Source organism: Triticum aestivum, chromosome 5A, assembly GCF_018294505.1.
Source record: "Triticum aestivum cultivar Chinese Spring chromosome 5A, IWGSC CS RefSeq v2.1, whole genome shotgun sequence".
NCBI classification, from domain to species: Eukaryota; Viridiplantae; Streptophyta; class Magnoliopsida; order Poales; family Poaceae; genus Triticum; species Triticum aestivum.
In genome coordinates, this window is record NC_057806.1 from 462,385,705 (window position 1) to 462,413,686 (window position 27,982).

The following is a 27,982-nucleotide window of genomic DNA, read 5'->3' on the forward strand; positions in this document are numbered from 1 at the left end:
AACGCCTTTGGGATCTTCTATAGTCGATTCTCTGGTGCAACATGAACAGCCGGCGGTGTCTACACGTGTCATGACGCGTCTACAGAAAGGTATTAAAAATCCAAAAATACGTACTGATGGCACAATACCATATGGCATGTTGTGTATCTTAGGTGAACCAACAACGTTGAATGAGGCACTTGATGATCCAAGGTGGAAGAAATCCATGGATGAAGAATACTCAGCACTCATGAAAAATAAAACTTGGCATCTTGTACCAGATCAGAGAGGTAAAAATATTATTGATTGTAAATGGGTGTACAGAGTTAAAAAGAAGGCAGATGAAACCATTGACAGGTATAAGGCACGTCTGGTTGCAAAAGGATTTAAACAACGCTATGGTATAGATTATGAAGATACCTTTAGCCCTGTTGTAAAAGCTGCTACAATAAGACTTGTTCTAGCTATTGCTGTATCCAGGGGATGGAGTTTGCGTCAGCTGGATGTAATGTTTTTGCATGGTGTTTTGGAAGAGAAAGTCTACATGAGACAGCCACCTGAGTATGTGAGTAAGAAAACACCACATTATGTATGCAAACTTGACAAGTCACTTTATGGATTAAAACAGGCACCTAGAGCATGGTACTCTAGGTTGAGCACTTAGTTAAGATGTCTTGGTTTCTTTACATCAAGGGCTGATACATCATTGTTTATTTACAACAAGGCAAGAGTAGTCATTTTTCTGCTCATCTATGTTGATGATATTATTGTTGCAAGTTCATCACAAGATCCTACTAATGCCCTTCTACATGATCTGAGCTCAGAATTTGCCTTAAAGGATCTAGGAGATTTGCACTTCTTTCTAGGTATTGAGGTTAATAAAGCTCAAGATGGTATAGTGTTGAATCAAGAGAAATATGCCAATGAGCTTCTGGCTCGTATGGGAATGAAGAACTGTAAACCTGCGCTTACTCCATTGTCCTCTTCAGAAAAACTTTCAGCTTATGAAGGAGAGCCCCTTCAAGAGGTGGAAAGCGCAAGGTACAGAAGCACTGTTGGAGCATTACAATACTTGACACTTACATGTCCAGATATTTCGTTTGCTGTTAACAAAGTTTGTCAGTATTTACATGCTCCTACCACTGCACATTGGTCGGCTGTCAAGAGAATTGTGAGATGTGTAAAGCATACTGTAAGCTTAGGCCTTAACTTCAGATGTTCCAATTCTACACTTGTCGGTGCATTCTCTGATGCTGATTGGGCAGGCTGTAGTGATGACAGAAAATCAACTGGAGGCTTTGAAGTGTTCTTTGGATCCAATCTCATATCTTGGTGTGCAAGAAAACAGGCAACAATATCAAGGTCAAGTACAGAGGCTGAGTATAAATCTTTGGCTAATGCCACTGCAGAAATCATTTGGCTGGAATCACTACTTGAGGAACTGGGAGTTAAGCTGAATCGTGTCTCATGTCTTTGGTGTGACAACTTGGGTGCAACATACTTATCTGCAAATCATGTATTTCATGCTAGAACAAAACATATTGAAATTGATTTTCATTTTGTGCGTGAAAGGGTTGCAGACAAGAAACTTGAGATACGATTCATTCCATCCAAAGATCAAGTAGCTGATGGATTCATCAAGGCGCTACCAACAAAACCGTTTGAAGAATTCAAGAGGAATTTGAACCTAGGATAGTTGAGATTAAAGGAGGGTATTAGAAAGTTATGTTTAAGTTATGCTTATCTCTACTTTGTAATCTCAACCAACATATCCTCTCTTTCCCCCTCTTGTAGTTATTCTCTATACCGACCTGATCTCATACGATGGGTCTCTCGTCTTGTACGCCAAGGCATGGCTATTTGCCACACATCAATATAAACCAAATGCGGCTCCTCATCGAGGAGTAGGAACGCTTCCCAACTTAACAGAAGTATTCTAGGTGGCCCTCGTTGATGTCGTCGGGAATCCACCCGGGCCGTCCGCCCCTCATGGTGGCACGCACCACCACGCTGATGAGCGCCGAGCTCGCGTAGTTGCCCATCGCGAACGCGGTGCAGAGCCCTGAGCAGACGCTGCGCATGGCGTCTGGCGCCTGGTCATAGAAGAACTCCATCTGCCCGATGAACGTGAACACCTCCGCCGCCCCCAACACCACGTACTGTGGCACCTACCAGAAGATCGACATCGGCACGTACTCCGCCCCGTCGGCGCTGATGACGTGTATGCCATGGCGCGCGACGACGCGGCGCCGAGCATGCCGGCGGCAAGCATGGCGACCATGAGTATGACGAAGCCGATGCCCATGCGCGCCAGTTGGGTGAACCTGCGGTGGTGCCCTGTGAGGCGGCGCGCAAGCAGGACGATGGCGCGGTCGTAGAGCGCTACCCAGAGCATGACGCTGAGGTAGCCGAAGTGGTGAGTGTTAGCCCAGAACTACTCGCTAGCACTCGAATACACTAATACACGACCGGCGGAAGAGCCAAGTGCTACTACTGCCTGCGCTCAGCACACTAGCAAAGCACACACACTCACTAGTGCTGCTTACACACACACGCACATGGAAGAGAGAAGCTCACGGACACACTAGCTGTTGTGAAGCTCAAATGGATTTTGAATGGAATGAGTTACATCGATGGAGCACAGCTCCTTATATAGTGGTCACGAACCGACCTAAGCAAAATATCTGCTAGCTATGAAGTAAGCACTTGCGTCACATACTAGCTTATCTAGTAAGCTTCGTTTCTACTACTACTACTGCCTTAACTAGTAAGGAATGCAAAAGCTGTTGTTGCCGACCTGCACCTTCTGCATGCTAGCTAAGTGACCGCCTGTGCTGCTGCCGCCGCTGTAGCCACGCATGCATCTAGCCATGCATGCATCGGAGACAGGGTTGGGCCCACAATCTCCCCCTCAACCATGTCGGAGGGTCTTGATGTCGATGATCCCGATCTTGTTGCGCGGTTCTTGGAACTCGACGCAACCAAGTACCTTCGTTGGGATGTCCGCCTTCTCGGCGGCCCGTATGCCCTGTTCGTGCTTCTTGATCTCGGGTGCTGCGATCGTCTCGCGGGCTCGAGAAGGTCCCCCTAGGCTTCGGAACCTATGTGGATCGCCACCATTTTTGTTGGCATCGAACAAGTCCGACCGCGCTGTTGACGGGGACATGAACTGCCCGGGAACCACCTCGCTCGTGGGCGTCAGTGTTCCTGGGGTCGTAGTTCCTGATGTCACACTGCCCGGGAACTCCCTTCCCGGGGTCGTCGTGCCGGACGCCGCACTGCCCGGGAACTCCCTTCCCGGGGATGACTTGTCGGACATCGCACTACCCAGGAACTCCCTTCCTGGGGTCGTTGTGCCGGACGCCGCACTGCCCGGAGTGGCTCCTCTCAGGGTAGCGAAGTCCTTGGTGTTCTTCCCATCAGACTTGCTTGTCGGGTCTCCTCCGACAGTTGTGAGTCGTGCCTTCCGCACGGACTCGATGGACCCCGAGCGCGTCAGGGTTGCTGCGTGGCTGACCATAGAGCACCACGCCTCCTACACAGCCTCGATGGTCGCCAGAGTCACGGTCGAGGCCTTGCCGCCCCATGACCGTCTCTTCATGGCCTCCCAGCTGTTGAGGCCCGTCGAAGAGTGCCGTGTTGCCCACACGGGCTTGCAGAACCCCGAGAACCTGGTTGTCGGGGTATGGCCGACCTGAGAGTGTCATGCCTCTTGCACGGTCTCACTGGTCACCAGCATCATGGTTGGGACATGGCCCACCATATGCGTCGTTGCCGTGCCTCCTGACACGGGCTTATTGGGTCCCGAAGATGTCGGGTACGCCTTTGCCGTGCCAACTTGCACGGGCTTGTCGGGTCCCGAGGATGTCGGGGCCGCGATTGCCGTGCCAACTTGCACGGGCTTGACCAGCGTCACAAGGGACGTGGTTGCCGGGGTGTGGCTCCCCCACACCCGGGTCTTCATCTCCTCCCAATCGAAATCTCCCGAGAACGTTGTTGTCGGGGAGAGCGCTACCGATGTGGGGAGGGGATTATTTGAAGAGCTCCGTGCCTCCCGCACAGACTTGACGGTTGCCGGCACCGTGGTCGCCGGAGGTGCTGCGCCCTCCTGCACGGCTTCGATGCTTGTCGGGACCATGGTTGCCGGAGGCGCTGTGCCCTCCTGCATGGTCTCGACGCAAGCCATCATCATTGCTGGCCCACCGTCCTCTTCAGCCTCGACGAGGTTCGCCGCGGCCGCGGCATCCTCATCAGCCATCCTCTTGCGGCACTCACGGGCCCAGTGGCCCTTGATGCTACAATATCGGCACTTGTCCCGGTCGTCGTTGCCGGCACCTCGCCCGGCTCCACCCTGGGTGCGACCGCCGCCTCTGCTACTCTGGGCACCGCCACCACGTCCTTGACGCTTCCTCGCCTCCCACTTCTTTGAGAATAGGAGTTGTCCGCCGCCGAAGCTCTCGCGGCCGTCGTCAAGACGGTCCTCGACCACCCGCAACCGGCCCGTGAGCTCCTCGACGGAGAGCTCACTCAGATCAAGCAAGGTCTCGATGGAGACCGCTACCTGAGCGAAGCGAGATGGCACGACGCGGAGAAATTTCCGCACGACTCTCGTGTCGTCCATGGTGTCGCCGAGCGCGCGGAGCTGTGACGCAAGGCTGGAGATCCGCATGGCGAATTCGTCGACGAGCTCGCCCTCCTTGAAGGCGATGTTCTCGAAGTCCGCCCGCAGCTTCTGCGGGTTCGCCTCGCGCACGCAGTTGCTGCCGAGGCGCTGGGTACGGATGGCTTCCCACGCCTCCTTGGTGCTTGCCTTCGCCGCGAGCATGCCGTGCATCTCCGGTGGCGTGGCGCGCATGAGGGCTGCCACGGCTTTCCTGTCCTCCTTTCTCTCGATCAGGTCGTCCTCCATGGGAGCCCAGAGGCTTGCCGCATGAAGGTTGCACTCCATGATCAACGCCCACTCGCTGTAGTTCGAGCGCGTGAGCATCGGGAAGGTGATGGGCACGCTACCGCTGATTGCGGTCTCGCGCACGATCTCCCTAACCACGACCTCACCGCGATGGCCGCGCCTGGAGCGGTTGCGCCCTCGCCGCTCCTCTGGAGCCGGCGACTGGGAACCACCCGAGGTGGTGCGTTGCTGCACTCCTTTACCACCGGCCATGGCTACCACAACCAGAGGCTCTGATACCAATTGTTAGCCCAGAACTACTCGCTAGCACTCGAGTACACTGATACACGACCGGCGGAAGAGCCAAGTGCTACTACTGCCTGCGCTCAGCACACTAGCAAAGCACACACACTCACTAGTGCTGCTTACACACACACGCACATGGAAGAGAGAAGCTCACGGACACACTAGCTGTTGTGAAGCTCAAATGGATTTTGAATGGAATGAGTTACATCGATGGAGCACAGCTCCTTATATAGTGGTCACGAACCGACCTAAGCAAAATATCTGCTAGCTATGAAGTAAGCACTTGCGTCACATACTAGCTTATCTAGTAAGCTTCGTTTCTACTACTACTACTGCCTTAACTAGTAAGGAATGCAAAAGCTGTTGTTGCCGACCTGCACCTTCTGCATGCTAGCTAAGTGACCGCTTGTGCTGCTGCCGCCGCTGTAGCCACACATGCATCTAGCCATGCATGCATCGGAGACAGGGTTGGGCCCACAGTGAGCACGGCGGCGGGGACGCGGAAGCTGCCGACGCGCGGGTCCAACGTGCCCCCTGGAGGATGAAGGTCGTGCTCATCTGCGGGTAGGCGGCCGCGAAGATGATGCCGCACGCCCACACCGGCAGCAGACGGAGCACGCACTTGAGCTCCTTCACCTGCGTCACCGTGCACAGCCGCCACGGGCTCGCCGGCCGTGCCTTGTCGCCCCGGTCTCCACCGCTGCCTTGTCCAAGAACCTGAGTGATCGATAACAACCAAACCGTGAATGGATTAATTTACCGATATAGTGACATGGAATGCATTCCTAGGACTCTGTACTTTAGATTTTGAAATTCGGTAGTGCATTCTTTGCTCAGTCCTAATTCTCCTGGCACCATGTATTTTTACTCGGCTTCCTGAGGCGTGCTAAATTATTTTAGTATCCCTCTATCGCATAATATAAGATGTTTTTCTATTTTATTTGAGGTAAGGCTTGCTGGATTATTGTCATTCTCAAGTTCAGTAAAAGATGTCATCTCGAGGCAAGCGTGATAAGCAACTCAAAACCAACCAACAGTAAAAGATGTCATGACTAATGGTCTAATGCACTCAAGCGACCAAAATCCAAACGGCAGTGTCTTGCATGAAATCTTGAGATTTTTTCAGGACGGCTTGTGGAAATGGCCTCTACATCCAGTAAAGCAAAAGGAGGGGGAAATTGATAAAGAACTCAAAAGGGAGGAAAATTATTGATAATAAAGAACTAAAAAGGAAGCAAAATTGTTGATAAAAAAGCGAAAGCAAGGAAAATGATGTGAAACATGCCCGTTTGATAGAGCAAGAATTATCTTTGGTAAACTGACGAACAGAGATGAGGCTAGTGGTGACATTAGGAGAAAAGAGAATGTTGCGTAAGTGAAAGTTATGTGGTGAGAGAGTGGTGGAGCCGATGGAATGGATGGGCATGTGTGAACCGTTGCCTACAAGAATGCTTGACAAATTATGTTGTAAAGAAGAAGACGAGGTGGTGAGGTTACCAGAGTTGCCAGTCACGTGGTTGGAGGCGCCACTATCGAGGTACCATTCGTTCGGCGTGGCACCGTAGTTGGGGAAGCCGTGGGCGCTGTAGGCGGCGTTCAACATGGCGAGATGATCCTAGGAGAGTTGAGGCGGCTGGTACGGCGCCGGGCCGGAGTAGGGTTGATACTGCATGGGGTAGGCCTAGGCGTGGGAGCCAGGCCGGGGACCGGGGACTCCCGCGGCGTTTGGAGGTACCTAGCCAGGGCGAGCCGGCGGCAGGGCCATCTCATAAGGAGCGAAGAAGCCCGTGTACGGAGAGAAGGGCAGGGCAGCGCCGCGCCCCTGGTCGCCGCGCCCGCGGCCACGTCCACGGCCGCGTCCGCGACCGCGCTCACCACGATCACCACCATCAGGCTGACATGGGTTGGAGTCACGCCCGTTGCCGCGATCGTTGCCGCGGTCGTTGGAGCGCTCCTGGGGACGATCACCACGATCACCGGAGCGAGAGCCAGAGCCGCTGGCCCTGGAGGAACCGCCCGGGGGAGCACCACTCCCCTGGACAGCGAGAACCATGGCGCCCGCCTTGGCGGCGCGTTGGGCGAGATTCTCCTCGGCGAGTTTGACTTGCGAGAAGACCGTCTCGAACGGCGGCAAAGGGACGGTGTCACCCAATACGACGCGAATGTTGTCGAGGCGTTGGTCGAGGCCGTGCAGGAACTAGATGGTGAGGTCGACCTCGGTGACCGCGTGGTCAATGTCGGCGAGACCGGCGGTGAGCAGCTTCATGCGGCGCGCGTACTCGTCAACCGAGAGATCCCCCTGTTTGAGGTTGCGGTACTGCCTGTTGAGCATCATGTAATGGGCGGCGTGGTTGGAGAGAAAGTAGTCGCGGATCCGCGTCCAGAGCGCGTGGGTGTTGGTGGCGCCGATCACATGATCAACGAGAGTGTCCGCGAGGGTGGAATACATCCAGAGAAAGATATGCGTGTCGAGTTCGAGGTACTGGGTGTCGGCGTTGGGGGGAGGGGGGTGCTCAATGAGGTAGGTGACGTCGTAGCGGACAAGAACCATGAGGAAGAAAGTCTTCCACTTGTGGTAGTTGTGTTCGGCAGGATTGAGAAGTAATTTTGTGTGGTTCGAGATGTGATCCTGAAAGATGGGGTTTTTGGCAGGGGGCGCCGGCGGCGAGGGCACAAATGAGGAGAAGATGGGGGCGAATTGGGAGCCGGTGTGGGGGGAGGTACCAGACTACGAGAGAAGGAGGATGAGAGGGTGCCAAAGACGAAGAGCCGAGGTGGCGGGGCCGGTGGCCGGGGTGGTGCCGGCAGCGGGGGCAGCCGAGGTGCCGGAGTGGGAGCTGGGGGAGGAGGCGAAGCTGGTTGTAGTGGAGGAGGAGGAGCCTTGGGTATAGGCCATGACGAGGACCTAGTGTCTGATACCAAGTAGAAGAGTGGATTGATTCTCAACACACAATTATAACATGGTACAGCAACTTTACATAGAGAAGAACCTGGAAAGGTAGGCACGCATGCCTGGGCTGCGGTTAAGATTCTACAAAGTAGGGCTGGACGTGCTAGACGTGCCAGACTGTTACAACAAAAGAGTTATTCCCTTCGTTCTGAATTACTTGTTTTGAATTTGTCTAGATATAAATGTATTTAGACTCATTTTAATGCTAGATACCTCCGTATCTAGACAAATCTAAGACAAGTAATTTGGAACGAGGGGAGTACATGTTAACAGAACTGCTCCGCGCCGAACGACGCCACGACTAGTCCTGGCCATGGGCCGCCCGGCCCGAACAGCCCGGCCCGAAAAAGCCCGGCCCGACGCTGCTCCTGGGCCGGGCTTGGGCCTAGGTTTTGAGCCCGAAGACTAGGTCGGGCCGGGCCTGAGCCCGCTGTTTATGCCATTTACTGAAGAGGTCCGGCCCGAGGCCCGAGGCCCGACATGTTTTTTGCTGTGATGGGCCGGGCTCGGGCCTGAAAACTAGGCCCGACGGCCGGGCCAGGCGGGGCTCGGGCCTGAGTTTTCTACCTCGGGCTTGGTCAGGCCCGGCCCGGCCTGGAGGATGGCCAGGTCTAGCCACGACCGACTGCAGGCCACCAGGTACAGCCCCGCGTAGCGCGTAGAACGCCGCGCCCTCCAGCGCCGCCCACGCGCTCGCCGCCACCACCCCGTACCCCTGCATGCATGCATGCGCGATCAAGAATCCAAGATGAAGGTGTACGTATATAGTTATGATGCATGCATGTGAGCGTATCCGCCATGAACGCGCGTCTGGGTCGTACACCTACGTTCCGTCCGTCCCACTCTATTCCCGGGTCGTACGCCCACGTCGTGAGACCCTCTCGAGAGGAGGACACTTGGCAAAAGCTTTTCAACGCAAGTAATTAATTCTCTAATTAATTTCAGCAACAAATCGCTAATCACGTTCCGTCCGTCCCACTCTATTCCCCACGCCTCCTAGTCCTTTCAGCTTCTACTCCTATTCATCTTCTCTGTCTCTTCCATCTCGCCAGCGACGAGGCCGCACCATGGTGCAGCCGGACGACGGCGACGAGGCACCAGAGCAATCAACATATATGGCAGCACATCCATCGGGACCTCCTCTGCCCACATCTCCACTCATGGTGAGTACAACCTTCTGCACGAGAAATTATATCCTTCTGAACCACGTTCGATTGATTTCAGTACTCTCGCAGCAGTTGCCATGGAACACAGTTCCACCATGGACGAGCAGCGCAACAAGAAACGATCAGGAGTTTCAAGATGGAAATATGGCAGCCCATCCATCGGAACCTCCTCTACCCACACCTCCTCCACTGATGGTGAGTACAACTTGTTGCAAACAATATATAGTGAGCAGATTTAACACAAACATGTCTTTCTTCAGAAGCACGCATCTAAGTTTTGGTAAAGAACAGATTAATAGCATCAATCCTTTGTATAATTATTTATTTCTGAACCATGTTTGAATGATTACATTACCCTCGCAGCAATCGCAGAACACAATTCCACCGAGGATGAGCAGCACAGCAAGGAACGATCAGGATTTGCAAGATGAAAATATTGTTCCAAGAGTTGGGAAGACCTTTCAGTGTGAGGAAGAGGCATATCAGTTTTACAATTCTTATGCTCAAACCAAAGGATTCAGCATTAGGAAGTGCCACCTTAAGCATAGAGGAGATGGGACTTTAAGTTCTAGATATTTTGTTTGTAGCAAGGCAGGTGTGAAGGGCACTCATCCGACACATGTAGCCAAGAAAGAACAAGCTAATTCGAGAACTGATTGCATGGCTCGTGTTCAATTCAGCATCACTCGGGAGGGTATTTGGAATGTGCAGAAAGTCATGCTCGATCACAATCATCAGCTTGTAAGTCCAGATAAGAGGCACATGCTTAGATCGCAGCGTCAACTCTTAGATGCCGATCGCCATATGATTAAGCAGATGAGGACATCGGGAATTAAACAAGCTGAAATATATGATTTCTGTGAGCTTTGGTATGGTAAAGATGCAGTACCCTTCTTGCAAATGGATTGCAACAATTTTTTACGAAGTGAGCGCTCAAAGTATTTGGAAACCAAAGATGCTCAAACATTAACAGAGTATCTAAAGAACAAGCAAGCTGAGGACCCTTCGTTTTTCTACGCCATGCAACTAGATGATGATGATGGCACAATAATGAATATCTTCTGGACCGATGGACAAGCTATCATGGATTACTCTGTCTTTGGAGATGCCATTTCCTTTGACACCACATTTTCAACAAATAAGTTTCAAATGCCATTCGCTCCGTTTATTGGTGTTAATCATCACAAACAGACTATTCTTTTTGGTGCAGCACTCTTATATAATGAAACTGCAGATACCTTTGAGTGGGTTTTTAGAACCTTCCTACAAGCTATGTCTGGTAAGCAGCCTGAAACAATATTCACCGATCAATGTGCTGCCATTATAAATGCTATTGGAAGGGTTTTTCCGGAAACACGACATCGTCTTTGTTTATGGCATTTGTACCAGAATGCCGCTAAACATCTAAGCCATGTAATTAGCGACCATCCTTTGTTCCTTAAAGAATTCAAAAGATGTGTGTATGAAGATAGATCAGTGGCACATTTTGAGAATAGATGGCATGAGCTCTTGGTTAAGTACCAGATTGGGGGAAATTCTTGGATAAACAATCTGTACAAGTTGCGTGAGAAGTGGGCTACTATTTATCGTCGGGAGTCTTTTAGTGCAGACATGACATCAACACAAAGGAGTGAAGGAATGAACAATGTGTTCAAGAAAACTTTCCGCAAAAGATTATGCCTTTCAGAATTGATACAAGCATATGAGAAGTGCATTGCTCGTCTTCGCCGGAAAGAAAAATACGAAGACTACAAGTCACGCCATACCAACCCAGTACTCTGCCTACCTAGCCTACCTTTGTTGAAGACTGCAGCGGAATCATATACCAGGACGCTCTATTCCGAGTTCGAAGAAGAATTCAAGAAGCAATTTAGTTTGTCATGTATTTTGCTGAGCACTGATTACACAGTTAGCACTTACAAGTTGACATCTTTTGAATACAAGAATGATGAAGCCATAGTGGCTTTTAATCCAACTACTTTGGAGATATGGTGTTCATGCAAGTTGTATTGCTGTATAGGTACGCAACATGCTTCCTCACTTCCTTAATATGATAGCCTTTGAAATTACTTTCTAAAATAGTTTTGAATGTTGTAGGTATATTATGCAAGCACACTCATAAGGTTTTGACCTGCTGCAATATCATCACCCTGCCAAGTCAGTTCATATTGAACAGATGGACAAAACATGCAAAACAAGAAATTTTTACTTCCAAACCGAATACCGATGATAGCCTAGACTCTATGTTTGCACATAGTTCTCGAAAAATGATGTCACTTGCATTGAAGTGTAAAACTTCGAAGGAGGTTCTTACATATCTGAACGTTGGTATTGATAAGTTGGCTTTGGAAGCACATGAATTACTTGGCAATCTAAACTTAGATGAGGATGAGGATTCTGAAAGTTCCTCCGAAATGAATGAATATGTTGCCAAGACAATGGTGCCATTCAAAGCTCCTGAACGAATAAAAGGTCCAATGAAAAAAAGATCAAAAGATGTTCTAGAGGGAGCAAAGAAAGGGAAAAAGAAAGGTACATTTAATTCTTATGTGTGAATAAGTAGCAAAGTTTTACTTCTATTTCTTATATTCACATAATGTGCAGGAAAAGGTACAAACCATCCAGCAAAGGAGTCCGTGCTTGTTCCACCTACAATTGGCCCTTCAGAATTCGCCGGTGCCAGTACTATATGTCCGCATGTAGCCATGGCATTTGGAGAGTGCCCACCAGTTTCTGTTCCACCTATTCAAGGAGAATTTACAAAATTATTGCTTGAAGCTCATGGAGATGGCACAACATTGCCGGCTGCTCGTCAATTAGATTTCAGCGAAGATGCTAGCACATCAAGGTTTCAGCAGTGACGTATGTATCATACGCTGATTCTTGTTGTTTCCTTAAAGCTAGTTAGCTGGGCATGTCAGCTAAATGGTGTTATTAACTATGTGCTTGTGTTGTTACCTGAATATTGGTGAACAAATATTTTCAAACCTTGTGCATTTGTCTCTTTGGCAAAACTGGAATGTTCTATTCTCTTATTTTGTAGCTATACTCATCAGGATGGTCAATCTTATTTCTCTGAAAGTAATGACTATATGCAATCTTATTTTGTAGCTATATTCATCAGGATGGTCAATCCTAAAGTGCAGTCATATTTTGCAAAAGAGTCATGTACAAGCAACATTACACACAACAGCTTGTATTCTTGCCTTACAAAAAATCTCTTTTGTCAATTACCACAAATTTCTATTCACAGTGTACATCAAATTATTTTATACAACAGCAGCTCAATCACTGGCAAGATGTGCCAACTACAAAAAGTTGTACATGTATCAGTACCTCATCAAATCATTGACAAGATGAACAAACTACAGAATTTTGTACAAACTACAAAGTTCCTTCCTTTCGCACATTTATCCTTGGTCATCACTGGCAACATGAGCAGCTCAAATCGTTGGCAAGATGTACCCTTGGTCGTCACTGTTGGGGCTGTCTTCTTTGCACACTGTCAGGTCAGTCCAGCCGCGGGGGAGAGCACCGGGGGCAGCGGCCACAGTTGCGGCCGCGGCGAGCGAGCTCGAGAAGCGCCTCAGCCGCCGCGAGCGAGCTCGAGAAGCGCCTCAAGGGAGAGCAGCCGAGGCAGCGAGGGCGAAGGCGGCGGGGCGGCTCTGGCTGCCGCGGCGAGCGAGCGGAAGAAGATAAGGGAAATTGGGTTTTCGTGGTGGAGGTTAGGATTCAGGATTTTTTTTAGTGAAACGGAGCATAAATGTCGGAGCTGACATATGTGGTTCGCTTTGCCAAGTGTCCTCCTCTCGAGAGGGTCTCACAACGTGGGCGTACGACCCGGGTCGCATAGGATTTTCTTCCCTCGCCAGCCCACCCAGCAGTTGCAATTTCTAAGCAAGAAAAATAAAATAGAGCCAACATATGCATTTCTTTCGATGCAGAGCGTCAACACATGCAATTCCCTCGATGCAGAGCATGTGCAAAGTCGATCACCAAATTACATGATGGATTGCTGTGTGGAATCTCGCCCGAATAACTTATACACGACGTGCTGGAGCCGTGAAGCGAGGCTGCAAATTACTCTGCAGCCTGCCTTCAAACAGTACATATACACATTGCTCAGCCTTCCCTGTGCGAACTGCTATCTGCAGCGACAGAATATCAATCACTTTGCCATGGAGAGCGTTCCATTGCTGGCGTATAGGCCCGGGAAGAAGCGAGCATTGGCGAGGGAAGTGGCGGAGGAGTCCAAGAAGCTGTGGGGGATCGTCGGCCCTGCCATGTTCATGAGGCTGGTGCTCTACAGCTTCGACATCGTTAGCCAGGCCTTCGCAGGCCACATCGGCGAGCTCGAGCTCGCCGCCTTCTCCATCGCCAGCACCGTCGTCTCTGGACTCACCTTCGGCTTGCTGGTATGTTGCATGTGCTAATGTGGTTGAGCACTTGAGCTTGAAGTGTTTCTTATCAGATTGTATCTGACTTGCAAATACTAATTACAGTGATATTTTGGATGTGGGTCACTACCATTAGATAGCATGCATGCTAAATGCATTGTTACTTAGTACAAGTTTTTAACAAGTTGTGGGTTCAGATTGAAGAACCATTAGATGGAAGTACAGATTGATTCATATGGTTTACAAGGCTAGCAAAAATCAATCAAGAGCGAAAGATCTTGAACAAGCCTAGACGAGGGTCTATCTCCCCCGTTTCCTCCCTCCGTCGCTGCCGGAGGAAGCCGCCGGGCGAAGCCCCGGCCGGCTGACGGCGGTGGCGGAGGAGCACTTCCCTCCCATGTCTAGATCGGGTGAGGGAGGTCATCCATCGACGGCGCGGCGACTCGCCTCCGGCGACGACGCAAGGCGATGGCATGGTGGCGGAGCTGCACGCGACGTGGAAGTCCGGGTGGTGCGGGCCGCTGGGCGTGTCCGCGTGGTCACGACGGCCATGGTTGCAGTGGCCGGCGGCTCGTCAATCTGGCGGCGGCGGAACGTGGACGGTGGCGGCGGCGACGTTCAGCCTGGATCCTAGGGCGGCGGCCTTGGAAGGTGGCGGCAGGTGAAGCTCGTGCTGCCCGTGGCGGCATAGCATGGGGATGTTTCTGTCCAAAGCGAATCTGCACCGGTGATCTGATGGCTTGGTCTCCGGATTTGTTCGGATCAGAGACGGTGACGAGCACGCGGGATCCCTCTCGACGGCTCTCACGGTTTGGAGAGGTGGATGGCAGCCCTCCTCGCAGGCTCCAGTGATGGCACCCACAGGCAGTGGCCGGTGTTCCAAGGGCTCCCACGGTGGCAGTGTTGTTGCGGATGATCGCCGGACCTAGGCGTCTAGATCTAGGGCTTTGATGGCGGTCGAGACTGTGCACAGGTTGTCGGCTGAATTACTTGAGACAGATCCGGGTGAGAATCTAGTCTTCGGCCGGTGGCCGGAGTCGATGATGGCGACGCCCTTGCAGCGTTTCCTTCTTGAAGACATCAACGAGGTGAAGCTCCCAGCTCCTCCCGATACCTTGGGGGAAACCCTTGATCAATTGATCGGATGATGGCGGCGCTCTCGTGTCGTTTCCTACTTGGGGGAGTCATTCTTGAAGGTGTGCATTGGATCGAGGGATAAGTGGACGGTTTTACTGGTGGAGCGGCGTTTCTTGTTCACATCGGTGATGTGGAGTCTCGGCGGCGTGGTGCGGCAGGGTCTCAGCAACGGATGTGTGATGATGGGCACGCGTAGGGAGATGGCGTTGTTTAGTGTCGTGGTGGCGTCGACTGCGGGCTTGACAATTGATGCGTCGGTACATGCTCTGAAGATGAATCGGTGGAAGATGCGTCGGCAGCCTCTGAGAGGGTGCCGAACCGATGAGTGCCCTGATGGCTTAGTTGGCGCCTCAAGTTTTAGATGTTAGGCATTCGTGCGAGGTTTGTTTGGTATTTGGCCCGGATTCTCGGCACCTCCTTCATCAGTTAGATAGGAGTAGCGACAGATGTTGCAAAGATGGTGGCTTTAGACTTATTGATATATTTCTTTGTAAGATCTTTGTGAATAATCAATAAAATGGCCGCATGCATCTTTCAGATGCAGAAGCCGGGGTCATCCTCGTTTTCTAAAAAAGAAATTAGTTTTGCTGTGAAAAGAAGAAGAGAAGTTGGTTCCCACGGTTGATTTTCTACGTTTGAAATCATAACTCATAAATTATTTTTTGTTACGTGTGATAATCCCCTCTTGTAGCTTGTTCGGTTAATCCTCTCCTCACAGAAAAGATAATCTTATACCGCCTGGCTACGCTCCTCATTGCTGAACCCTTCCCGGTGCTCGCGCTGGTGCTGCTCGGCGAGAGGATAGAGAGAGAAGTCAGAGGTGGAAGAGAGTGAGGGGGTGCTTTGAGATCCAGTTTGCCGGGTGTCAGCATTGGGAGAGGGTCTAGTCAAACCTTGGCATGCCAACTCTGCTATATATTCTGCATGCGTGCCAGCGTGAACGTGCCACGATCATGCTCATCTCGCTCTCTTTGAGAGAAGAAGAACAATTTAATTATAGCGTTTCCTTCTTGAAGACATCAACGAGGTGAAGCTCCCAGCTCCTCCCGATACCTTGGGGAAACCCTTGATCAATTGATCGGATGATGGCGGCGCTCTCGTGTCGTTTCCTATTTGGGGAGTCATTCTTGAAGGTGTGCATTGGATCGAGGGATAAGTGGACGGTTTTACTGGTGGAGCGGCGTTTCTTGTTCACATCGGTGATGTGGAGTCTCGGCGGCGTGGTGCGGCAGGGTCTCAGCAACGGATGTGTGATGATGGGCACGCGTAGGGAGATGGCGTTGTTTAGTGTCGTGGTGGCGTCGACTGCGGGCTTGACAATTGATGCGTCGGTACATGCTCTGAAGATGAATCGGTGGAAGATGCGTCGGCAGCCTCTGAGAGGGTGCCGAACCGATGAGTGCCCTGATGGCTTAGTTGGCGCCTCAAGTTTTAGATGTTAGGCATTCGTGCGAGGTTTGTTTGGTATTTGGCCCGGATTCTCGGCACCTCCTTCATCAGTTAGATAGGAGTAGCGACAGATGTTGCAAAGATGGTGGCTTTAGACTTATTGATATATTTCTTTGTAAGATCTTTGTGAATAATCAATAAAATGGCCGCATGCATCTTTCAGATGCAGAAGCCGGGGTCATCCTCATTTTCTAAAAAAGAACTTAGTTTTGCTGTGAAAAGAAGAAGAGAAGTTGGTTCCCACGGTTGATTTTCTACGTTTGAAATCATAACTCATAAATTATTTTTTGTTACGTGTGATAATCCCCTCTTGTAGCTCGTTCGGTTAATCCTCTCCTCACAGAAAAGATAACCTTATACCGCCTGGCTACGCTCCTCATTGCTGAACCCTTCCCGGTGCTCGCGCTGGTGCTGCTCGGCGAGAGGATAGAGAGAGAAGTCAGAGGTGGAAGAGAGTGAGGGGGTGCTTTGAGATCCAGTTTGCCGGGTGTCAGCATTGGGAGAGGGTCTAGTCAAACCTTGGCATGCCAACTCTGCTATATATTCTGCGTGCGTGCGAGCGTGAACGTGCCACGATCATGCTCATCTCGCTCTCTTTGAGAGAAGAAGAACAATTTAATTATAGCGTTTCCTTCTTGAAGACATCAACGAGGTGAAGCTCCTAGCTCCTCCCGATACCTTGGGGGAAACCCTTGATCAATTGATCGGATGATGGCGGCGCTCTCGTGTCGTTTCCTATTTGGGGAGTCATTCTTGAAGGTGTGCATTGGATCAAGGGATAAGTGGACGGTTTTACTGGTGGAGCGGCGTTTCTTGTTCACATCGGTGATGTGGAGTCTCGGCGGCGTGGTGCGGCAGGGTCTCAGCAACGGATGTGTGATGATGGGCACGCGTAGGGAGATGGCGTTGTTTAGTGTCGTGGTGGCGTCGACTGCGGGCTTGACAATTGATGCGTCGGTACATGCTCTGAAGATGAATCGGTGGAAGATGCGTCGGCAGCCTCTGAGAGGGTGCCGAACCGATGAGTGCCCTGATGGCTTAGTTGGCACCTCAAGTTTTAGATGTTAGGCATTCGTGCGAGGTTTGTTTGGTATTTGGCCCGGATTCTCGGCACCTCCTTCATCAGTTAGATAGGAGTAGCGACAGATGTTGCAAAGATGGTGGCTTTAGACTTATTGATATATTTCTTTGTAAGATCTTTGTGAATAATCAATAAAATGGCCGCATGCATCTTTCAGATGCAGAAGCCGGGGTCATCCTCATTTTCTAAAAAAGAACTTAGTTTTGCTGTGAAAAGAAGAAGAGAAGTTGGTTCCCAAGGTTGATTTTCTACGTTTGAAATCATAACTCATAAATTATTTTTTGTTACGTGTGATAATCCCCTCTTGTAGCTCGTTCGGTTAATCCTCTCCTCACAGAAAAGATAACCTTATACCGCCTGGCTACGCTCCTCATTGCTGAACCCTTCCCGGTGCTCGCGCTGGTGCTGCTCGGCGAGAGGATAGAGAGAGAAGTCAGAGGTGGAAGAGAGTGAGGGGGTGCTTTGAGATCCAGTTTGCCGGGTGTCAGCATTGGGAGAGGGTCTAGTCAAACCTTGGCATGCCAACTCTGCTATATATTCTGCGTGCGTGCGAGCGTGAACGTGCCACGATCATGCTCATCTCGCTCTCTTTGAGAGAAGAAGAACAATTTAATTATAGCGTTTCCTTCTTGAAGACATCAACAAGGTGAAGCTCCCAGCTCCTCCCGATACCTTGGGGGAAACCCTTGATCAATTGATCGGATGATGGCGGCGCTCTCGTGACGTTTCCTATTTGGGGGAGTCATTCTTGAAGGTGTGCATTGGATCGAGGAATAAGTGGACGGTTTTACTGGTGGAGCGGCGTTTCTTGTTCACATCGGTGATGTGGAGTCTCGGCGGCGTGGTGCGGCAGGGTCTCAGCAACGGATGTGTGATGATGGGCACGCGTAGGGAGATGGCGTTGTTTAGTGTCGTGGTGGCGTCGACTGCGGGCTTGACAATTGATGCGTCGGTAGATGCTCTGAAGATGAATCGGTGGAAGATGCGTCGGCAGCCTCTGAGAGGGTGCCGAACCGATGAGTGCCCTGATGGCTTAGTTGGCGCCTCAAGTTTTAGATGTTAGGCATTCGTGCGAGGTTTGTTTGGTATTTGGCCCGGATTCTCGGCACCTCCTTCATCAGTTAGATAGGAGTAGCGACAGATGTTGCAAAGATGGTGGCTTTAGACTTATTGATATATTTCTTTGTAAGATCTTTGTGAATAATCAATAAAATGGCCGCATGCATCTTTCAGATGCAGAAGCCGGGGTCATCCTCATTTTCTAAAAAAGAACTTAGTTTTGCTGTGAAAAGAAGAAGAGAAGTTGGTTCCCACGGTTGATTTTCTACGTTTGAAATCATAACTCATAAATTATTTTTTGTTACGTGTGATAATCCCCTCTTGTAGCTCGTTCGGTTAATCCTCTCCTCACAGAAAAGATAACCTTATACCGCCTGGCTACGCTCCTCATTGCTGAACCCTTCCCGGTGCTCGCGCTGGTGCTGCTCGGCGAGAGGATAGAGAGAGAAGTCAGAGGTGGAAGAGAGTGAGGGGGTGCTTTGAGATCCAGTTTGCCGGGTGTCAGCATTGGGAGAGGGTCTAGTCAAACCTTGGCATGCCAACTCTGCTATATATTCTGCGTGCGTGCGAGCGTGAACGTGCCACGATCATGCTCATCTCGCTCTCTTTGAGAGAAGAAGAACAATTTAATTATAGCGTTTCCTTCTTGAAGACATCAACGAGGTGAAGCTCCCAGCTCCTCCCGATACCTTGGGGGAAACCCTTGATCAATTGATCGGATGATGGCGGCGCTCTCGTGACGTTTCCTATTTGGGGGAGTCATTCTTGAAGGTGTGCATTGGATCGAGGAATAAGTGGACGGTTTTACTGGTGGAGCGGCGTTTCTTGTTCACATCGGTGATGTGGAGTCTCGGCGGCGTGGTGCGGCAGGGTCTCAGCAACGGATGTGTGATGATGGGCACGCGTAGGGAGATGGCGTTGTTTAGTGTCGTGGTGGCGTCGACTGCGGGCTTGACAATTGATGCGTCGGTACATGCTCTGAAGATGAATCGGTGGAAGATGCGTCGGCAGCCTCTGAGAGGGTGCCGAACCGATGAGTGCCCTGATGGCTTAGTTGGCGCCTCAAGTTTTAGATGTTAGGCATTCGTGCGAGGTTTGTTTGGTATTTGGCCCGGATTCTCGGCACCTCCTTCATCAGTTAGATAGGAGTAGCGACAGATGTTGCAAAGATGGTGGCTTTAGACTTATTGATATATTTCTTTGTAAGATCTTTGTGAATAATCAATAAAATGGCCGCATGCATCTTTCAGATGCAGAAGCCGGGGTCATCCTCATTTTCTAAAAAAGAACTTAGTTTTGCTGTGAAAAGAAGAAGAGAAGTTGGTTCCCACGGTTGATTTTCTACGTTTGAAATCATAACTCATAAATTATTTTTTGTTACTTGTGATAATCCCCTCTTGTAGCTCGTTCGGTTAATCCTCTCCTCACAGAAAAGATAACCTTATACCGCCTGGCTACGCTCCTCATTGCTGAACCCTTCCCGGTGCTCGCGCTGGTGCTGCTCGGCGAGAGGATAGAGAGAGAAGTCAGAGGTGGAAGAGAGTGAGGGGTGCTTTGAGATCCAGTTTGCCGGGTGTCAGCATTGGGAGAGGGTCTAGTCAAACCTTGGCATGCCAACTCTGCTATATATTCTGCGTGCGTGCGAGCGTGAACGTGCCACGATCATGCTCATCTCACTCTCTTTGAGAGAAGAAGAACAATTTAATTATAGCGTTTCCTTCTTGAAGACATCAACGAGGTGAAGCTCCCAGCTCCTCCCGATACCTTGGGGGAAACCCTTGATCAATTGATCGGATGATGGCGGCGCTCTCGTGTCGTTTCCTATTTGGGGGAGTCATTCTTGAAGGTGTGCATTGGATCGAGGGATAAGTGGACGGTTTTACTGGTGGAGCGGCGTTTCTTGTTCACATCGGTGATGTGGAGTCTCGGCGGCGTGGTGCGGCAGGGTCTCAGCAACGGATGTGTGATGATGGGCACGCGTAGGGAGATGGCGTTGTTTAGTGTCGTGGTGGCGTCGACTGCGGGCTTGACAATTGATGCGTCGGTACATGCTCTGAAGATGAATCGGTGGAAGATGCGTCGGCAGCCTCTGAGAGGGTGCCGAACCGATGAGTGCCCTGATGGCTTAGTTGGCGCCTCAAGTTTTAGATGTTAGGCATTCGTGCGAGGTTTGTTTGGTATTTGGCCCGGATTCTCGGCACCTCCTTCATCAGTTAGATAGGAGTAGCGACAGATGTTGCAAAGATGGTGGCTTTAGACTTATTGATATATTTCTTTGTAAGATCTTTGTGAATAATCAATAAAATGGCCGCATGCATCTTTCAGATGCAGAAGCCGGGGTCATCCTCATTTTCTAAAAAAGAACTTAGTTTTGCTATGAAAAGAAGAAGAGAAGTTGGTTCCCACGGTTGATTTTCTACGTTTGAAATCATAACTCATAAATTATTTTTTGTTACGTGTGATAATCCCCTCTTGTAGCTCGTTCGGTTAATCCTCTCCTCACAGAAAAGATAACCTTATACCGCCTGGCTACGCTCCTCATTGCTGAACCCTTCCCGGTGCTCGCGCTGGTGCTGCTCGGCGAGAGGATAGAGAGAGAAGTCAGAGGTGGAAGAGAGTGAGGGGGTGCTTTGAGATCCAGTTTGCCGGGTGTCAGCATTGGGAGAGGGTCTAGTCAAACCTTGGCATGCCAACTCTGCTATATATTCTGCGTGCGTGCGAGCGTGAACGTGCCACGATCATGCTCATCTCGCTCTCTTTGAGAGAAGAAGAACAATTTAATTATAGCGTTTCCTTCTTGAAGACATCAACGAGGTGAAGCTCCCAGCTCCTCCCGATACCTTGGGGGAAACCCTTGATCAATTGATCGGATGATGGCGGCGCTCTCGTGTCGTTTCCTATTTGGGGGAGTCATTCTTGAAGGTGTGCATTGGATCGAGGGATAAGTGGACGGTTTTACTGGTGGAGCGGCGTTTCTTGTTCACATCGGTGATGTGGAGTCTCGGCGGCGTGGTGCGGCAGGGTCTCAGCAACGGATGTGTGATGATGGGCACGCGTAGGGAGATGGCGTTGTTTAGTGTCGTGGTGGCGTCGACTGCGGGCTTGACAATTGATGCGTCGGTACATGCTCTGAAGATGAATCGGTGGAAGATGCGTCGGCAGCCTCTGAGAGGGTGCCGAACCGATGAGTGCCCTGATGGCTTAGTTGGCGCCTCAAGTTTTAGATGTTAGGCATTCGTGCGAGGTTTGTTTGGTATTTGGCCCGGATTCTCGGCACCTCCTTCATCAGTTAGATAGGAGTAGCGACAGATGTTGCAAAGATGGTGGCTTTAGACTTATTGATATATTTCTTTGTAAGATCTTTGTGAATAATCAATAAAATGGCCGCATGCATCTTTCAGATGCAGAAGCCGGGGTCATCCTCATTTTCTAAAAAAGAACTTAGTTTTGCTGTGAAAAGAAGAAGAGAAGTTGGTTCCCACGGTTGATTTTCTACGTTTGAAATCATAACTCATAAATTATTTTTTGTTACGTGTGATAATCCCCTCTTGTAGCTCGTTCGGTTAATCCTCTCCTCACAGAAAAGATAACCTTATACCGCCTGGCTACGCTCCTCATTGCTGAACCCTTCCCGGTGCTCGCGCTGGTGCTGCTCGGCGAGAGGATAGAGAGAGAAGTCAGAGGTGGAAGAGAGTGAGGGGGTGCTTTGAGATCCAGTTTGCCGGGTGTCAGCATTGGGAGAGGGTCTAGTCAAACCTTGGCATGCCAACTCTGCTATATATTCTGCGTGCGTGCGAGCGTGAACGTGCCACGATCATGCTCATCTCGCTCTCTTTGAGAGAAGAAGAACAATTTAATTATAGCGTTTCCTTCTTGAAGACATCAACGAGGTGAAGCTCCCAGCTCCTCCCGATACCTTGGGGGAAACCCTTGATCAATTGATCGGATGATGGCGGCGCTCTCGTGTCGTTTCCTATTTGGGGGAGTCATTCTTGAAGGTGTGCATTGGATCGAGGGATAAGTGGACGGTTTTACTGGTGGAGCGGCGTTTCTTGTTCACATCGGTGATGTGGAGTCTCGGCGGCGTGGTGCGGCAGGGTCTCAGCAACGGATGTGTGATGATGGGCACGCGTAGGGAGATGGCGTTGTTTAGTGTCGTGGTGGCGTCGACTGCGGGCTTGACAATTGATGCGTCGGTACATGCTCTGAAGATGAATCGGTGGAAGATGCGTCGGCAGCCTCTGAGAGGGTGCCGAACCGATGAGTGCCCTGATGGCTTAGTTGGCGCCTTAAGTTTTAGATGTTAGGCATTCGTGCGAGGTTTGTTTGGTATTTGGCCCGGATTCTCGGCACCTCCTTCATCAGTTAGATAGGAGTAGCGACAGATGTTGCAAAGATGGTGGCTTTAGACTTATTGATATATTTCTTTGTAAGATCTTTGTGAATAATCAATAAAATGGCCGCATGCATCTTTCAGATGCAGAAGCCGGGGTCATCCTCATTTTCTAAAAAAGAACTTAGTTTTGCTGTGAAAAGAAGAAGAGAAGTTGGTTCCCACGGTTGATTTTCTACGTTTGAAATCATAACTCATAAATTATTTTTTGTTACGTGTGATAATCCCCTCTTGTAGCTCGTTCGGTTAATCCTCTCCTCACAGAAAAGATAACCTTATACCGCCTGGCTACGCTCCTCATTGTTGAACCCTTCCCGGTGCTCGCGCTGGTGCTGCTCGGCGAGAGGATAGAGAGAGAAGTCAGAGGTGGAAGAGAGTGAGGGGGTGCTTTGAGATCCAGTTTGCCGGGTGTCAGCATTGGGAGAGGGTCTAGTCAAACCTTGGCATGCCAACTCTGCTATATATTCTGCGTGCGTGCGAGCGTGAACGTGCCACGATCATGCTCATCTCGCTCTCTTTGAGAGAAGAAGAACAATTTAATTATAGCGTTTCCTTCTTGAAGACATCAACGAGGTGAAGCTCCCAGCTCCTCCCGATACCTTGGGGGAAACCCTTGATCAATTGATCGGATGATGGCGGCGCTCTCGTGTCGTTTCCTATTTGGGGGAGTCATTCTTGAAGGTGTGCATTGGATCGAGGGATAAGTGGACGGTTTTACTGGTGGAGCGGCGTTTCTTGTTCACATCGGTGATGTGGAGTCTCGGCGGTGTGGTGCGGCAGGGTCTCAGCAACGGATGTGTGATGATGGGCACGCGTAGGGAGATGGCGTTGTTTAGTGTCGTGGTGGCGTCGACTGCGGGCTTGACAATTGATGCGTCGGTACATGCTCTGAAGATGAATCGGTGGAAGATGCGTCGGCAGCCTCTGAGAGGGTGCCGAACCGATGAGTGCCCTGATGGCTTAGTTGGCGCCTCAAGTTTTAGATGTTAGGCATTCGTGCGAGGTTTGTTTGGTATTTGGCCCGGATTCTCGGCACCTCCTTCATCAGTTAGATAGGAGTAGCGACAGATGTTGCAAAGATGGTGGCTTTAGACTTATTGATATATTTCTTTGTAAGATCTTTGTGAATAATCAATAAAATGGTCGCATGCATCTTTCAGATGCAGAAGCCGGGGTCATCCTCATTTTCTAAAAAAGAACTTAGTTTTGCTGTGAAAAGAAGAAGAGAAGTTGGTTCCCACGGTTGATTTTCTACGTTTGAAATCATAACTCATAAATTATTTTTTGTTACGTGTGATAATCCCCTCTTGTAGCTCGTTCGGTTAATCCTCTCCTCACAGAAAAGATAACCTTATACCGCCTGGCTACGCTCCTCATTGCTGAACCCTTCCCGGTGCTCGCGCTGGTGCTGCTCGGCGAGAGGATAGAGAGAGAAGTCAGAGGTGGAAGAGAGTGAGGGGGTGCTTTGAGATCCAGTTTGCCGGGTGTCAGCATTGGGAGAGGGTCTAGTCAAACCTTGGCATGCCAACTCTGCTATATATTCTGCGTGCGTGCGAGCGTGAACGTGCCACGATCATGCTCATCTCGCTCTCTTTGAGAGAAGAAGAACAATTTAATTATAGCGTTTCCTTCTTGAAGACATCAACGAGGTGAAGCTCCCAGCTCCTCCCGATACCTTGGGGGAAACCCTTGATCAATTGATCGGATGATGGCGGCGCTCTCGTGTCGTTTCCTATTTGGGGGAGTCATTCTTGAAGGTGTGCATTGGATCGAGGGATAAGTGGACGGTTTTACTGGTGGAGCGGCGTTTCTTGTTCACATCGGTGATGTGGAGTCTCGGCGGCGTGGTGCGGCAGGGTCTCAGCAACGGATGTGTGATGATGGGCACGCGTAGGGAGATGGCGTTGTTTAGTGTCGTGGTGGCGTCGACTGCGGGCTTGACAATTGATGCGTCGGTACATGCTCTGAAGATGAATCGGTGGAAGATGCGTCGGCAGCCTCTGAGAGGGTGCCGAACCGATGAGTGCCCTGATGGCTTAGTTGGCGCCTCAAGTTTTAGATGTTAGGCATTCGTGCGAGGTTTGTTTGGTATTTGGCCCGGATTCTCGGCACCTCCTTCATCAGTTAGATAGGAGTAGCGACAGATGTTGTAAAGATGGTGACTTTAAACTTATTGATATATTTCTTTGTAAGATCTTTGTGAATAATCAATAAAATGACCGCATGCATCTTTCAGATGCAGAAGCCGGGGTCATCCTCATTTTCTAAAAAAGAACTTAGTTTTGCTGTGAAAAGAAGAAGAGAAGTTGGTTCCCACGGTTGATTTTCTACGTTTGAAATCATAACTCATAAATTATTTTTTGTTACGTGTGATAATCCCCTCTTGTAGCTCGTTCGGTTAATCCTCTCCTCACAGAAAAGATAACCTTATACCGCCTGGCTACGCTCCTCATTGCTGAACCCTTCCCGGTGCTCGCGCTGGTGCTGCTCGGCGAGAGGATAGAGAGAGAAGTCAGAGGTGGAAGAGAGTGAGGGGGTGCTTTGAGATCCAGTTTGCCGGGTGTCAGCATTGGGAGAGGGTCTAGTCAAACCTTGGCATGCCAACTCTGCTATATATTCTGCATGCGTGCGTGCGTGAACGTGCCACGATCATGCTCATCTCGCTCTCTTTGCGAGAAGAAGAACAATTTAATTATAGTTTCAACGAGCAAGCAACGGATTAGTGGGACAAATCGACTGACTCGTTCACCAATGCTCGGCATGCAGCTCGGAATGGCGAGCGCTCTGGAAACGCTGGCCGGCCAGGCCTTCGGCGCCAAGCAGTACGCCATGCTCGGCATCTACCTGCAGCGCTCGTGGATCGTCCTCCTGCTCTCCGCCGCGCTCCTCCTCCCGATGTACGTCTTCGCGGCCCCGCTGCTGGCCGCCATGGGCCAGCCGGCCGAGGTGGCGGGCCTGGCGGGCCAGCTCGGCGTGTGCATGCTCCCGATGCACTTCGGGTTCGCCGTCCTCCTGCCCATCAACAGGTTCCTGCAGAGCCAGGGAAAGAACTGGGTCATGGCGGCCACGGCGCTGGCGTCCTTCCCCGTGCACGTGGCCACCACCTGGCTGCTCGTGGTCCGCTTCCGCTTCGGGGTGCACGGCGCCGCCATGGCCCTCAACGTCTCCTGGGGGCTCAGCCTGGTGGTGCAGCTCGCGTACGTCGTCGGCGGCGGGTGCCCCTTGACGTGGACCGGCTTCTCGAGGTTGGCGTTCGCTGACCTCTCCGGGTTTATCAAGCTGTCCCTGTCATCTGGTGTCATGGTATGGTATGTATTGGAAGGAATACGTACGGGATTCCGTTGTGTGCATCGGCAGTGCATGCTCTTCTAGATACAAATGCTTATATACTTGCATCTCGCGTGCAGCTTGGAGAATTCATACTACAAAGTGCTGCTCTTGCTCACAGGACACCTCAAGAACTCTCAGCTTGCTGTGGATGCCCTTTCTATCTGGTACTACATCTTCTACCTCTCTCTGCCCCGCCACTCATGTTTCCTACGAGTACGCAGGTTTAGAAGTATATTCTCATGTCACGACCGGTTGCTAACTATCTGTATCCAGCATGAGTTTTCAGGGATGGGAGATGATGATTCACATGGCCTTCTTAGCAGGCACTGGGTAAATACAGACTCTTGCACCATATACTCTGCACTTCAGTTGCCAATTTACCACCAGATGGCTGAAAATTTTCATTGTGGATTCAAAGGGTGAGAGTTTCTAATGAGCTTGGCGCGGGCAACGGGAAAGGCGCGCGGTTCGCGACCATCGTCTCGACGGCGAACTCCTTTCTGATCGGCCTCTTCTTTAGCTTGCTTGCACTCGCCTTCCACGACAAGATCGCGCTCGTCGTTTCATCAAGCAAAGCTGTGATCGACGCGGTGGACAACCTCTGCGTTCTGCTGGCCATTAGCATCCTCCTAAATGGCGTCCAACCTGTCCTTTCAGGTACTCTGTCTTCTCCACCCTGCACACAGTGATGACACTGAACTTGCGATGAATCAGATCAGAATAAGAAATGAAATAATGCAGAACTGAAGGTTAATTGATGCTCTGTATGTGCGTGCGTGTGACGCAATTTGCAGGAGTTGCTGTTGGATCAGGGTGGCAAACACTAGTGGCTTATATAAACGTAGGAAGCTACTACATCATTGGAGTTCCTGTTGGACTCCTGCTGAGTTGGCTCTTCAATCTTGGAGTTCTTGTACATTCCATACAAGCCATACTTTAATAGTATTTGTACTTGTGAAGATACATACATGTCTCCATACACACCCTTACTAGATCATCTTTCTTTGCAGGGGATTTGGGCAGGGATGATCGGTGGCACTGCAGTTCAGACAATAATTCTGGCGTATATTACCATGAGATGTGATTGGGACGAAGAGGTCATTTCTTTGTCCGGCCCTCAGTTTTATAGTCAATCAGTCATCATAACATTGACTTGTTGGAATTATGCAGGCTTCTAAAGCAAGTAAGGGCTCCTTTGATTCAAAGTAATTCTATAGGATTTTTGAAGGATTGAAATCCTTAGGAATTTTTTCTATGTTAGCCCTTTGATTCATAGGATTAGATCCCATAGGAATTTTTTCTATGAAATCTTTTGCACTACATTTCATAGGAAATCTAACATTCACTCCAACCTTTCTTTACAATTCCTTTATTTTTCATGTGGCATCAAACGCTCCTTGCTAATCTTATAGGATTCAAATTGACATGTCACTCCAATCCTATACTTTTCCTATTCCTACATTTTCAAAATCCTGCGAATCAAAGAGGCCCTAAACACATCCAAAGATGGGCAGGTTCCAAATGAGTTGGAGTGCCAATGCCCTCATCTCAAGGAGCGGTTTATCAAGATTATCCTAGATGGCCATTTTCTGAATGGAAGTTTTAGTTGAATTTTTGTCATGTAGTATCAAGATGGATCCGTACGTGATCCTTACTACAGCATGCGAAAGTGCGGCAGCTTATGGACTATGGGTGCAACCAATGAGAGATGGTAGTATGGGACACGTACAACCGGCTTGTATGGCGGTTCAAATATTAGGCTATGTGTGTATAGGCATATGTTTCTATTTTCACGTTATTTGCACTTGTTGTACTTTAGTACTTGAACTTCGTACTTCAACTTTAAC

General features: G+C 50.1%; 1 protein-coding gene and 1 pseudogene across 1 annotated transcript; one reads left to right on the top strand and one right to left on the bottom strand.

Annotated features, from left to right (window-relative positions):
- Positions 1-1,575: 1,575 nt before the first annotated feature.
- LOC123104037 (protein NRT1/ PTR FAMILY 8.2-like) lies at positions 1,576-2,429 on the bottom strand (annotated as a pseudogene).
- A 5,380-nt stretch (positions 2,430-7,809) lies between these two features.
- Positions 7,810-27,931, top strand: LOC123101389 (uncharacterized). Its single transcript, XM_044522865.1, has 16 exons — positions 7,810-8,058; positions 8,143-8,171; positions 8,300-8,307; positions 9,348-9,484; positions 9,653-11,309; positions 11,387-11,821; positions 11,894-11,971; positions 12,401-12,457; positions 12,799-13,013; positions 13,444-13,704; positions 25,572-26,113; positions 26,213-26,299; positions 26,409-26,465; positions 26,554-26,792; positions 26,930-27,048; positions 27,146-27,931. Exons 1-16 carry the CDS (start codon positions 7,810-7,812, stop codon positions 27,311-27,313), a joined length of 4,338 nt encoding a protein of 1,445 aa, XP_044378800.1. The 3' UTR covers positions 27,314-27,931.
- The last annotated feature ends 51 nt before the right edge of the window (positions 27,932-27,982 follow it).